The 15,057-nt window shown below is 42.5% G+C and overlaps 1 protein-coding gene across 2 annotated transcripts in view; it reads right to left on the bottom strand.

Annotated features, from left to right (window-relative positions):
- pipox (pipecolic acid oxidase) overlaps nt 1–12,959 on the bottom strand; it is a 60,138-nt gene extending 47,179 nt beyond the window's left edge. For both annotated transcript variants that reach the window (XM_048556703.2, XM_048556702.2), the window contains exon 1: nt 12,620–12,959. In XM_048556703.2, coding sequence (XP_048412660.2) covers nt 12,620–12,742 — 123 coding nt within the window. In that variant the 5' untranslated portion in view covers nt 12,743–12,959. The remainder of the gene's footprint in view (nt 1–12,619) is intronic.
- Between the last annotated feature and the right edge of the window lie 2,098 nt (nt 12,960–15,057).

Genomic DNA, 15,057 nt, shown 5'->3' with positions numbered 1-15,057 from the left:
ATTTCACTCCCACTGTTCTAAACAAATGAAATCTACTTGTCTCAAATACTTTGGAGGAATTAAACATCCTCAAACCATAAGAGATAACAAAGTGTGGAGCTGGATGAACACAGCAGGCCAAGCAGCATCTTAGGAGCGCAAAAGCTGACGTTTCGGCCCTAGACCCTTCATCTGAAAAGGGGGATGGGGAGAGGGTTCTGAAATAAATAGGGAGAGGCGGACCAAAGATGGATAGAGGAGATGATGATTAGATTAGATTCCCTACAATGTGGAAACAGGCCCTTTGGCTCAACAAGTCCACACCGCCCTTTGCAGCATCCCACTCAGACCCATCCCCCTATACCCACACATCCCTGAACACTATGGGCAATTTAGCATGGCCAATCCACCTAGCCTGCACACCTTTGGAATGTGGGAGGAAACTGGAGCACCCGGAGGAAACCGGAGCACCCGGAGGAAACCCACGCTGACACGGGGAGAATGTGCAAACTCCACACAGACAGTTGCCTGATGCTGGAATTGAACCCGGGTCCCTGGTGCTGTTCCTGCAACCTTCGGGTGGCATCATTGTGGCACTGCAGGAGGCCCAGGATGGACATGTCGTCTAAAGAATGGGAGGGGGAATTAAAATGGTTCGCAACTGGGGGGTGCAGTTGTTTATTGCGAACTGAGCGGAGGATGATGCGTTGTATACAGAGGTTGGTGGGGTGGTATGTGAGGACTGGGGGGGGTCCTCCCACACACCTTCCTGCAAAAATTCCATCCCCTATTCCCAATTCCTTCGCCTCTGCCGCACCTGCTCCCAGGATGAGGCATTTCACTCCCGCACATCCCAAATGTCCTCGTTCTTCACGGACCGCAACTTCCACGCCTCAGTGGTCGAGAACGCCTTCGACCGTGTCTCGCATTTCCCGCATCTCATCCCTCACACCCCGCCCCCGCAATAACCATCTTAAGAGGATCCCCGTCGTCCTCACGTACCACCCCACCAACCTCCGGATACAACGCATCATCCTCCAACACTTCCACCATCTACAATCCGACCCCACCATCAAAGACATTTTTCCATCCCCACTCTAGTCCACCTTCTGGAGAGACCACTCTCTCCGCGACTCCCTTGTCCACTCCACGCTGCCCTCCAACCCCACCACACTCAGCACCTTCCCCTGCAACCGCAGGACGTGCTAGACTTGCCCCCACACCTCCTCCATCACCCCTATCCCAGGCCCGAAGAAGACTTTCCACATCAAGCAGATGTTCATCTGCACATCTGCCAATGTGGTATACTGCATCCACTGTACCTGCTGTGTCTTCCTCTAAATTGGGGAAACCAAGTGGAGGCTTGGGGACCGCTTTGCATAACACCTACGCTTGGTTCGCAATAAACAAATACACCTCAGTCGTGAACCATTTCAACTCGCCCTCCCATTCTTTAGACGACATGTCCATCCTGGGCCTCCTGCAGTGCCACAACGATGCCACCCGAAGGTTGCAGGAACAGCATCTCATATTCTGCTTGGGAACCCTGCAGCCCAATGGTATCAATGTGGATTTCACAGGCTTCAAAATCTCCCCTCCCCCCACTGCACCTCAAAACAAGCCCAGCTCGTCCCCACCTCTCTAACCTGTTCTTCCTCTCACCTATCTCATCCTCCCACCTCAATCCGCACCTCCATTTCCTACCCACCAACCTCATCCCGGCCCCTTGTAATGTCCGTCCTCCCCGTACTGACCTATCCCCTCCCTACCTCCTCACCTATTCTCTCCTCTCCACCTATCTTCTCCTCTATCCATCTTCGGTCTGCCTCCCCCTCTCTCCCTATTTATTTCAGAACCCTCTCCACATCCCCCTCTCTGATGAAGGGTCTAGGCCCAAAACCTTTGTGATCCTAAGATGCTGCTTGGCCTGCTGTGTTCATCCAGCTCAACACTTTATTTACAATTTTTGAAGTCATATTATAATCAGGTATAATACATAATGTGAGATGAAAGGTATTGTTTAGTTTTGTTTTAGGCAATCAGTAGATTACAACAAATTCACAAAACTCACGTGTTTGCATTTGGTGAGAACATGGGGGCCAGCTAATAATTTGCAAATGATGGGTTTGAGTTTTAGCTGCATCGTTGGGAGACATCTGCTAAAGGGATAATGAGTAACTTTCAGACAGACCCATTGAACGCTAACAATAGATGATGGATTGGAACTGACAGATGTCAGGAAATGGGTATATACCTCCCAGCACTGAGGTTAGTTTCGAATTGTTCATAGTGGGCACAGAAAATGGCCAAAAAGGAAAAACCCTATGGACCATCTCTTAAAACAAAAGGTAACAGACTGAAAGTAGTATTCATTCCTCCCGCCTTTTCCCAAGTGTGTGAATGTTTCTGCATATTTTGTAGAAGAATAGAGACAAGCACAAAACAAATTAAACCAACTGGCTGTATCTGTATTTCAATTTATTCTGAAGCTACTCATCTAAGATGTAAGTCATTGTTAAATAGAGTACCAAGCATCATTATTTTCTTCACCACTTGCAGTCTGCACAAGGGGAGACAGCTCAGTTGGTTAGATGGAGACGTGGTTCAGAACAACAATGTTGATTCAAATCCTATTCCAGCAGAGGCAGACTTGGGACCTGCCTCCTCTGCTAGTCACTGGGAAGAGGCAGCAATGGGAAATCACCAGTGGCAACAAACTGGCCAAGAAAACAGCTCAGGATGAAGCATCAGCAAACATGAAGCAAGGACCTAACTTCAGGCAGTCCACACATGGTCTAACTCTACTCAAGACCAAATATTTCTTGCAACTGCCCAACAGGAATGGAGTGAGAGTTGTCTGGATACTTCAGCTTCTCCCCTTTTCACTGTGGAGAAGCACTCAACTACAAGAAACAGCAACAAATTCATGTTAAATCAATGCTCTGAAATTTGTATGAGCATTTTCATTGAGAACATTGCTATCGGTTGGCTTGATCTACAGAATTTTAGATCAATTTGAGTATGAGATTATCTTATCTAGTTCCTGTACTGAAACCAGCAGAAGCAGATCTGGAGAAGGGGAACAATATAATTCATTTTGAATGTCTGTGTGCAGAAGAAGCTGGTGACCATAATGCCATGAGTTGTAATGTTACCTTTGGGAAGATGCAGTCTATTTGTGAATGGTCTGGGAAATGTACTTAAAGTGACAGCTAACATAGGGCCATGTAGGTTGTAGCACTGACGTTCACTGATCTGCTGTAAAACATTTTGGCCACAGGCAACTGTTGGAGCCTTCTTATTTCTAGCCATCCTCTGTCATCAGTGTTTACTCCCTTGTCATGCGACAGATTATTGTCAACTTGTGGTGTGCAGTACTCTGTGAGTCATTACCATTTGAAAATCTCTCAGTGAGCTAGCGAGTCTGGTCCAACAGTGCAAACATTGTGCTTGTTTTCTCAGAGAGGATTCTAGCTGGTCATTGGATCCGCTTGTTGATCAGAGTTTTCAGAGGAGTTATGAATCCAGGATTCAGGGAGTAGCCAAGTTTTTTATCGCCACACTCCCAGTTGTTTTGCGGGATGAATAGAGTGTGATATATGGCTCACACTTAAATTGGCAGCTACCAGGAAAATGCCAACAGACCTGCCTCATGGGCTGATTGTCACAGATGGAACTGGAGACTTTTTTGCTTCAAAAAGGCTACTTCCCAGATTATGATATGGAGCCCAAATCTACCTCGCCCACACCAGCCTTGCTGATCTTTGTGGGTTCTGTGTTAGTCATGCTAAACATTCATGGCTATTTTTGGTAAGCTGCAATTTTCTCCAGTTAAGCTCTCGTAAAATCAAAATCTTCCACTTCAGCGCCGGCGACAAAGTCAGTATCTTGCTACTAATTCAATTTCTCCTCCCTGCAGACTAAGTAAGAATGTCCTATTCACTATCGAGCAGAATTTCTAATTGTGTAACCTCTCCATCACAAAGATCTCCTCGCCCCATCTCTGTAACATGCCCTGCTGCCCCTCTTAACTCACTGAAACCCACATCCTGGCCTTTGCTACGTTCAGACACAAGAACCAATGCTCTCCAGGCTGGTCTTCCAGTGTCCATCATCAATTCACTAGAGAACTTCCCTCTACTCCAGTGTCCACATCATATTCCACATGAAGACCAAAAATTGAACAGGATGATGGTGCCCTATCTGCTACCAGGAAGTCAGGAGTAGCCCTGTTCTAGATAGTCATGGAAGTGCCAAGATGTTACAATCCCTGAAAATGACCATCTGAAAACTGGGCATCCACTCATTTAAGATGAGTCATGACTCCCAAGTGTTCATGTGAAGTTGGATACCTGACAGTTCGTTCATTCCGGTACCAACACAGAAAGCGGTGACCACTGCTCTGACTACGGCAAATCTGGAACCAGTATTGGTGAGCAGGTCCAAAGAACAATGTGATATACATGTATATACTTGATACATATTTTAATATCATTCAATCCACAGTTTGGAATTTGAACTGGTTGCATGTGGATTTTGGGCTTTTTTGCAACACCTTGTTAGATAGGAAATGAGGTGGGAAAATGTAAGGTTACGCACTTTGGCAGGAATATCAGTAGAGCTGAATATTATTTAAATTTGGAAAAACTACAGAAAGCTGCAGCGCAGAGGGTTTTGTGAGTCCTAGTGCATGAATCACAAGAAGTTAGTATCCAAGTTCAGCAGGTTGTAGGGAAGTCACTTGATCTGTTTTTATTCTTTAGTCTTTTTTAGTCTTTATTTCAAAAAGAGAATGGAGGATAAAAATAGGGATGTCTTACTAAAACTACATAAAGCACTGGTCACACCACAGCTGAATACTATGAATACTTTTGGTCCCCTTAGCTAAGGACAGGTGTGTTGGCATTGGAGGCATGGCATGAAGGTTCACTATGTTGATTAGAGGGCTTCAATGATTGGAGGTTGAATTGTTTCAGCCTGTATTCATTAGAGATTAGAAGAATGTGAGGTAACCTCACTGAAACATAAGATCCTGTGGATCTTGACAGGTTAGATGCAAAGAGGTTGTTTACCCTTGTAGATTAGGATTAAGGACCAGAGGGCATAATCACAGAGATGAGGAGCATTGTTTCAGAGGGCAGTCAATCTGTGAATATTTTTACTGCAGAGAGTTGATGAGGCTATGTCACAAAGTATATTCAAGGCTGAGATAGAGAGATTTTTAATCAGTAAGGGAATCGAGGGTTGTGAGGAAAAGGCAGGAAAGTGGAGTTGAGGATTATCAGATCAGCCCATGTCACTGAATGGCAGAGAAAATTTGATGGACTGAATGGCCTAGTTTTACTCCTGCATCTTATAGTCTAATGGTATGACGGTGTTTAATGATTAACTTGACAATAATTCTGGAACCATTACTTTTTCAAAACCAGTGACAGAAAGTTCCTGCAATGACAACAGAAATTTGTTTTGGTAGAGCATTGGTAGAATTTTGCAAGCAGACAGAGTAAACCTTAATAGCATTATCGACACAAAAACAGATATCGCTGGCGAAAATCAACAGTTCTAATGAAGGGTCACTGCACCTGAAACATTGACTCTGCTTTCTCTTCACAAACACTGCCAGACCTGCTGAGTTTCTTCCGCAATTTCTGTTTTTGTTTTGAATTTCCAGCACCTGCAGTTCTTGGATTATTCCTGAAGAACGTTAGCTTTGTTTCAGTTAAAAGTTGACTTTCAGTTGAATTTCTTTTTGCTTAGAGGAAAAACACAGAGTATGGAAAGTTTTTTGGTTCAGATTTCAGAAGTTCTGAGACTTTTTCTACTCTTTACTCGGAGTGGTAGGGACGTGGAATGCATTGCCGGAGAGGGTGGTGGAGTTGGCCTTATTAGGGGCATTTAAGCGGCTATTAAATAAGCATATGGATGATAGTATAAGGTAGCGGTGGAGGTTAGATAGACCTTAGGTTTAGGGTAAAAGTTCAGCACAACATCGTGGGCTGAAGGGCCTGTACAGTGCTATACTGTTCTATGTTCTAATAGATGTATGAAGCAGTTTCTCCTAGGGAAAGAAGTTAGTTCAGCAAAATGAAAAAAATATGTTAACTCAGTGTAAAGGTTTTGCTGAAAGCTCCAGACCAGAAGTGTTCGGTTAGAATCCCAAAGGAATTATTTGTAGCTGCAAAGACTTAAACTGAGTGTGTAACTAATTAAGAAAAAGGCTATCAAACTCTCAAGGCTGGAACTGAAGAAACCGATATGTCAAGACTAAATATGACAGAGAAGGGAACTCTCTGTGCAGTTAAAGTACTACAATATGATAGTATTGGGACAGATGGGGTTGTCGTTTCCTATGTGTTTCAAAATCTTTCAAATTGTGTAATAGGAAAATATAATAAACTAAACTATTTAATTTTCATCACTTTCAATAAACCTTTAGTAATAAACTTCTGTTTAATTCTTAAAACCAAATCTGCATTATTGCATGTTTGTATTTTGGTCAAAGACAACATTGTTAAATGAAAATGATATCTATCAAGCCAGATTTCAGTGTGGGATCTGACTTGACCATTAGTAACAACAGCTACATTTGTGGGGTTCCTTGCAACCAGTCAAATAGGTCCTAGGAAGTTGGGTGAGGGCTCAGCCCTGATGGCAGGATGGGTGGTGGGTGTATCTTGCTGTTACAATGGCCCTTTTTGAGTCAAACAATCAGGAGCGATCCATACAGACCTGAAAGGCAGCACTGTTGGTCTTCCCACACAGTGAAGTGCTAATCTCTCTCATTTAACAGCCCTTAATGAGGTCTTCAACTAGCCTAAAGGTGGCAGGCAGTCCGCCACCATGCCCGTTGCTGGCAGCCAGTAGTGGTGGGGAGGTGGAAGATGCAATTATTCCCACCAACTCAACCAATTTGATATTCACCCACTCCACTCCTCCTTGTAAGTTCCCTGGAGCCTCATAAAATCTCAGCACTGACCTCATTCACCCAACTCTCCTATCATCATTGACCTGCATTGACTCTCACTCTCACTCTCCCAGTGCCTCAGATTCAAGCGTCTCTTCCTTATGCTCCAATCCCTTCATGGCTTTGCCCCTCTATCCCTCGATCCCAATATACTTCCACTTCAAAATATTCTATCTACCTTACGAAGGCCTCTTGTGCAACTGTCCTCCCTTCATCTGCCACTGGTGGCTGTGCCAATTGATGAGACTAATCGAAACAAGCCTGGATGGTGACACTGGTTCAGAACGTTGCTCCGTGGACTTTGGAGAGTTCTAAGATTCTGTCACTTTAAAACGTTCATGGGGAAAGTTGCTTTCACAAACCAGACAGCAGCTGTTTAACGCAGACATGAGTTAATACTTAATTCCTGTGATGACCTGGAATGAGCCAGAGGTAAAAAGCCTGAAGGCTGCAGTGACCTTTATTGCAGTATATGGTGCTGTTCACACTGCAGCAGCTCACTGTGGGTGAAGTAAGCTTGTTAATTTTGAATTGGTGACACGTCTCTCTGATCAGCCTTATTAGTGAAGCCCAGTCTCCATATGCACCATTCATGAAAGAACTGAGACAATGTCATTCTAGACCCGTGAATCCTGACAGTACGCTTCAGTTTTATTCCTCTCCCGCTATGTACCTGCTACTTCTGAGGCTCTTACTCTACTCGTTGCCAAAAAAGACTTACTGATGGATAAAAAATATTCTGTTACCACACGTCAGTACAGAATCTTCAACAGGCACTACAAATGGTTTGGAGAAAGTCTAAGTAGGTAAAAGCTAGAAAGTTATAGAAACAAAATGTCTCATTAAACCTTGCAGCATTTTACCCAGGTAGAAGCAAAGGCTGTCTAAATTGAAACCTGCTCGAAAATAAAACCTTACGGGAAATCAGCATTTCTTTTATTTTTGTCTGACGACAGCCCAGACACATTGGAAAACAGGATAATGTAATGAAACCGAGATCAACTCAACAGCATCGTCAATTGTCTGCTATATTCAAAGGAGTGCCCTGGAGCCAGATTCTAGATACATTCCTCCTTTTGGATGATGGGCCAGGAAGAGAAGACCATCAGATAATTATTGCATCATTTACCTTTCCCTAAAAAGGAAGGCAAGTGCAGTTACTTGCTATCTCTTTCCATGAAGAAAATGTTTTGATTGAAAAGATTTGAATCCAAAGTGGATGACTTAGATTGTACGAGCAGCATCATGACTCAGTGGTTAGCACTATTGCCTCACGGCACCAGGGACCCGGGTTCGATCCTGCCCTTTGGTGACTGCCTGTCTGGAATATTGCAATTCTCCCTGTGTCGGCGTGGGTTTGTTCTGGTTTCCTCTCACAGTCCAAGATGTGCAGATTGGGTGACGTGGCTACGCTAAATTAACGATAGTGTCCAAAGGATGTGCTGGGTCTGGTTGGATGCTCTTCGGAGGGTCGGTGTGGATTTGTTGGACCAAATTGACCGCTTCCACACTGAGGGATTCTAACAGCAAGGAGATCATTGCTGGAAATGTACAGAAGTTTGGTTAGAACACAACTATGTGCAGTTTTGGTCAGTTACACACTATAAGAAGGATATAATTATGCTGAGGAGGTACATAGGAGATTCACTAGGATGTTACGTGAGACGGAGCATTTCAGCTACGAAGACAGACCAATTAAGCTTGGGTTCTTTAGATTAGAGAAGGCTGATGTGGAATCTGATTGAGGTGTAGAAGATTAGGAGGGACATGGACAGGGGGCAAGGAAGGCAGCTATTCCTCTTTACTGAAAGTTCTGTAACAATGGCGCACCATTTTCAAGTGAAAGGCAGGAGGTTTAGAGGGGATTTGAGGAAAAGCTTTTTCACTCAGAGGGTGATGGCGACCTGGAATGCACTGACTGAAACTGTAGTTGAGGCAGGAAGTCTCACAACCTTTAAAAAGTACTTGGATGAGCACATGAAGTGTTAGAACATTCAAGGCTATGGGCCTGGTGCAGGAAATTGGGGCTAGACTATTTGATAGTAGTACATTTTTGGCTGTATAGACTTGATGGGCTGAAGAGCATTTTCTGTACTGTAAAATTCTACTTTTTTATGATCTTGTGCTTCTCACATTGAGCTCCAAAAACCTGGACTTTATGGCGCTTTGTAACATTTAGTTCCCATCTACACAATCTACTTTGCCTCTGAACTTACTGTCATCTGTAAATACCATATGGGTATACACCTCTCCGTGCTTTAATACTAACCTGGCCACCCTGGGCCCAGCACAGATGCCTTAAGGGAGCAGCACTTGTCACATCCTACCAATAAGTGAATGTTCCCTTTTACACTACTCACTGTCATTTAGCTCCTAACCAATTATCATAGGAATTTGTCTGGCCTTAGATTTTGAGGAATGCAACAATGGAGTCACATGGAATAATAATAGAATCGTATTCTGACTGTTCGCTGGTAAAGAAGATTAAAGAGGCAGGAATGCTGATAAACAATTACTGATAAATGAGCAATTAGGACACAGGTTGACACTACAGTTAATTCTTAATCTGCAACACAGAATGAAATATTGAGGCAGTGGTGAACCTTCAATACCACCAGGAGAAAACAAGAACTGCAGATGCTGGAGTCAGAGACAACACAGTGTAGAGCCGGAAGAACACAGCTGGTCAGACAGCATCAGAGGAGCAGGAAAGTCGATGTTTTGGGTCAGGACCCTTCTTCAGAACCACCAACAGTATTAGACCTAAGGTACAGGTATCGCAGATATTGTACGTCCCTGCAAACTGAGGCCATATTGACCCAGAATCCACAAAACCATTGCCTTCAGTCATTGTCAGGTCATCTGGATCTGATGAATGCTGACCACTGGATCTGGATTCTTCAATTTGAGCCTGCAATACTGCAAATGTGCAAATACTGCCTAAAATAAAACTCTGATCAATAATTTTAAACTTAACTTGCTGACAATCGCAAACCCCTATCAAATGTTGTTCAGGTGCCTTGATGTTCTTGCAACCATTTCTATGCACAATTCTTTTACATTCTACTCTTCTGACAGGCATTTCTGCCCTGCCTCAGCTTTGTAACACTTGAATGGTGTCAGTTTCTGGTTAATTAGCAGACAGCATTTGACTATTTTAAATTTTATTAGATAAAACTAAATTTTCAGAGAAATGACAGAAACTTAACAGAAGCCAGTATTGATAGTGTTCTGTAAAACAGGGGAAATAAAACTAAACGGCTACAAAGCTTCTGCGCCTATTTACAGGCAATTCACATGGGAGTCCTTCTGAAGACCCCTCCTACATCGCAAAAAAAAAGGCAATGCAATCCTTTCCTAAGAAGTGGAAAATAAACACTTTAGTGCTTAACTTATGTGCAGTTCGTTATGAATATTTATTTCAGGAATATAACTTCTGGTCTTTGAAAATTAATTTTGAAAATTTAAATGAAAATATCCTGGTTTGGATGAAATGGTAAACATCCCGAAGATAATGACCATGGAAAAGATACAAATGTTTACATAAAGATGCTGAAAGTGGAAATGAGTAAACATAAGCAATGGGTGACGCCCCACACTTCCTGAATTTCTTGGTAGAGCTGAGTTATTTCCATTAGAGGTTTAAAGTATTGATGTTAGCCCCAGATTAAAGAAGGATTTGAAAAGCCAAACATGAACAGTCCTTAAACTATTGATATATTTTTAAAGGACAGAGTTGTAAATAGTGGGTGATTGGTTTGAATCTCTATTTGGGATGTCCCAGTGGTGCCACATTTGCCATGGGGATCAGTTGCCAAGGAGGTACCTTTTTGTACTGGGCTTAGCTGTGAGGTTTTGCACAGAGTGAGAAAAAGACAAAGACTCCAGCAACGATATACCTGCTGGCAGTCAGAACAAGCAGCATAGAGGCCATTAGGAACCAGTGGTATCCCTGAAAATGTCAAATTCATGATACATTAAATTTGTCTGATCTGCAAAAAGTTTGGCAAGTTAGCATTTGATGAGTGGGACACCATAGTTAATGAGGTCAGTTCTGATGAAAGCATGAGAAAACTTACTAGGCCTCACAGAGGGTAATGGCTCCCCAGTGAAACTAGACAAATATAACACTTAGCTGATTTCTGTCTCCATAAGAATATAGTGGTGATCACTCTCACCAACTGCATTATGGACAGATGTATCCACAGCTAAGTTGATAAGAACAAGGTCAATTAGATTTTTCCATTGAGTTGATCCTCTTCACCACTCTCCAGCAGCCCAGTCTGGCACACACATCATTTAGGACTCAGCCAGTTCAGTCAACAATGGTGTTACTGAACAACCACTGATCCTGAAGATCAAAGTCCCCCAATCAGTCTACATTCTGTGCCTTTGCCACCCTGAGTGCTTTTTCCAAGTCATATCCAACATGAAGGAACACTGATTCAACAACTGACTGTGGACAGACATTAATAATTAGCAAGGCATTATGACTTGTGTTTGCTAAATGTTTCAGATCAATGGTCTTCTGTGAAACCCAAAGTAAAGATGAACTGATTTGAAATGTTTACTTGATGCTTTCCACGGTTTGACCTGCTAAGTAATTCTGGCATGTTCAGCTGAGATTTCATGTTCAGATTTTGCCTGACGGCTTATTCCATATCTGTGTGACTGCTATCTATCCTTTGAACCCTTGTTGTTTGTGGATGTGAACAGCTTGTATTTTGGATTTAAAGCCCGTTACAGTGTGATATGGCTATAAAGTTCACATTTGGCCTAACTCTTCAAATCTACAACCTCTTGCACAGTAGGTAGTAGAGGAACCAGAGAGCTAAGTCCAGCTTTTGAAAAATACAAATTTAAATGTATGTAAAGACAGGGGCTATGAACAAGCAGGTCTTTTGGAGAGTTAGTGTGTGATAAGTTTGACAGTCATCTGAACTAGTAATAATATTGATGATGAGAAAAACCTATAGAAAAGATAACTGAGTCGCGTTCTGAAGTCACTGATTAATGGTTTCAGAATGGTGAACTGAATTGCAGGATATAACCACCAACCAATATAACCAATTCTAATATATCATCCATCCCCGTGTTCTTAAAAACTGAATCTGACTCGTTCAGGATTGTTATACACTCCTCCCAATGTCCCTCACACTGTGGTTCAGGAGGCCCAGGTTCGAGGTCCACCTGTTCCAGAGGTGTATTGCAAGATGTCCAAACAGGTCCACTAGAAATGGGGAGAAACACTACTTCCAAAACAATGGTGGCCAGAATGGGATTCCACCAATAAAACACAAACAATTGCCCACCTTTATGCAAACCTCACCAAACAGTGTTGGTAACTCTGCCGCCAATACAGCAGTTGTGTAACTCAACATTTGTCCGATTGAACTCAGTAAACATTTACACATAATTACTTTTAAAATAATTCCTTTTAATCTCCCTTCAGGGTGATGATAAGCAGGTAGAAGGATGTTCAATCCTCTTTTTAACAGCTGCTGTTGAAAAAATGTGTACATTTGAATCCGCAACTTGTACCGAAGTTACAATATGTTTCTCTTCCACTTATGTTCCCCTGCATTGGTAGCATTTTCAGTTTGACCAGCAAACTGCTGAGTGTCATGTGGATGAAATTTCACACCTCAGCAAATGGCATCGATTGAGCGTACATACCTGATCTATTAACAGCGTCTTGTTATTTCGAGAGAGATGATAGGCAGTATAAGATCCCTGGATTCCTGCTCCGATCACTATCGCGTCAAAGTTGTTGTCAATGTCACTTCTCTGAGCAGCCATCTTCCCGAAACTTTGACAAATGTTTAGAGTCACGTGCCTTCTCAAAGGTCATCTTATTAAAATAGTCGTTGCTGACTAAAGGACAGACCTAATTGTACTTCTGCCTGCCCCTCTACGTAACAAGTGCCTCAGCTATTCGAAATACCTTACAGAAAAGCAGCAGTGCGTGGTCTGTTGGCAGTCCAGCGAGGAACATATGTCTTCTCAATAAATTACTGACACTCTTACCCAGGAAGTGATCTTACCTTCAAGGAGGGGCGATATCTGTGTAGTGGGATGGTGTGGTCCAACTGATGGGTTATTAGAATTCCTTTCCTTTTCCTCCCCACTACAACCTCATTTTATTTTACCCAAAAAGGGCTTCTGAACAAGATCTCTTAAAATACAAGCGCGCACACAATTTCTTTAGCAGCTGTGAGACTATTCATTCACAGCAATCGGAAAAGGAAGAGTTAATATTTCCCCGCGTTTACAATCGGACGAGTAGCGCTCTCTGCCCTTCTGATCCCAAGCGCTTGCAGTTATTCGCCCTTCTCTTTGGTGTTAGATTTAATTCATTTTCAATTAGACCAGAGTCCCAATGCTTTTCCCACTTGTGAACTTGGCTTAAACACTTCCCTTCTGGAAAGCGAGAGCCACTAAGAATGTTTTACTCATACAACTTCTACACAGCAGTGTTTGAACGCACTTTAATAAAGGAGGAGGATTCTGCCGAGACTAGGATCGGTCGATTGGTAACCTTAGCTTCAAAGCATTATTTCATCGGCGGATTTTTAAATGTGAAGGGGCTCGTATTGAGATCCTGCGTGTAGCCCTGCTTGCTGTTTCAAATAGGAGAGAAGGGGAGTATCGGGTTCCCTTCATGTTCAACTATTCATTTTCTTCCCTGTAGTGATATTTTATCATTGCTGGAGATTGACTTTTTAAATTATCATTGTGACAATACTCTACAGTAAGCTCTTGATTTCCCTCCTTAATGGAAATGAAAACAGAAATTAGAAATTCTGTTCTTACGTTCACTTCCTGTTTAAACAAATACCCTCGCAGGTTTCTCATTCTGTCAAAATATTTTTCAGCCCAATTTCAGTTTTATCCACTGTAAGGTACAAAGCCCTCAAATTTCGAATGAGTTTGTTCTTCAAAACAGAATTTCGATAGAGAATGTGTCCCAAAAGATGCCGGAGAAATGGATACAGGAGCCCTGTTGTAAGAAGCTCTGAGTGAGCCGGTTCGGGGTCTGAGGGTGAAGTTTTTTTCGCTTAAAATGCCTCATCTGTGTCAAGGACAAGTTTGTCGAACCCGATTCCGTCGTCAAAACAATAAGTAATAACACCAAGACTTGCGGATACCGGAGATGTGACACTAACCAATACAGACATTGCTGGAGGAACTCAGCAGGTCTGGGAGCTTCAATGCAGTAAGAAAAAAACATTCCCGATCTCCTGAATATTTTCCCGTCAGTTTCTGTTTTATTTCCCTAATAACAGTAGCTCTTTTGCGAACAAGAACTTCTAACTTAAATGGTAGGTTAAATACTTGCTGCAAAAAATGTGTTAGCCTGTACACTTCCTTTTCTTCGCTACAGTTGATCAAGCTGCCAAAGAATCTCAACCCACTCCCGAAAGTTTTAATCTAGATTTATAGAGGTCTTGTGACATAACTGTTTTGCCATTGCCTCCACATCCACTTTGATAGTTTTGATGGACGTAATTTCAATTTCTGGGCAATATCTCATTGACGACTAAAAGTAATCAAGATCTGGGAAAGCAATTAAATGCAGAATCTGTCATACACCAAACAGCCCAACCCCAACCCTTTCTAACCTGCAGGTACAGTTCAAGGCCCAGCTGCCATCAAAGCTGTGCTCTCATACATCCAAACAAATAGATAGAGTCCAGGGGAAAGCGATTATAGTCTTCTCCATTGAAAGTAGGGCATTTTTCAGTGGTAGGCTAAACTTTGTGAAGTCAATTTATTGGCAATCTTGACAATCAAAAATGCAAGAAATTTGTACAGAAGGCATAATTGTTAGACTCACATTTTTCTCCTGCTTTTCATTTCTCTTTGCCTTTATGGACATGAATGCCAGTTTAGCAGAAAGTGAGTGACTGAGTGATGATTTTTAGCAATTGTCTGGTGTCTCACTATAAGCGGATATAGGTAGAAAAGACTCTCACATGGGTTCTCAAACACTCAAAAGTCCAGCCCACCTCTTGAGAATTTGCTTCCCCTAAACGAAGAGTAAAAGTACTAAAAATGTTACATTTATTGTGAGAGCTGTCTGTCAGCTTGCCACCTGAATATCATGGTAATGA

Source organism: Stegostoma tigrinum, chromosome 27 (genome assembly GCF_030684315.1).
Source record: "Stegostoma tigrinum isolate sSteTig4 chromosome 27, sSteTig4.hap1, whole genome shotgun sequence".
Classification (NCBI taxonomy): Eukaryota; Metazoa; Chordata; class Chondrichthyes; order Orectolobiformes; family Stegostomatidae; genus Stegostoma; species Stegostoma tigrinum.
This window is presented reverse-complemented; position numbering and strand designations above follow the sequence as displayed.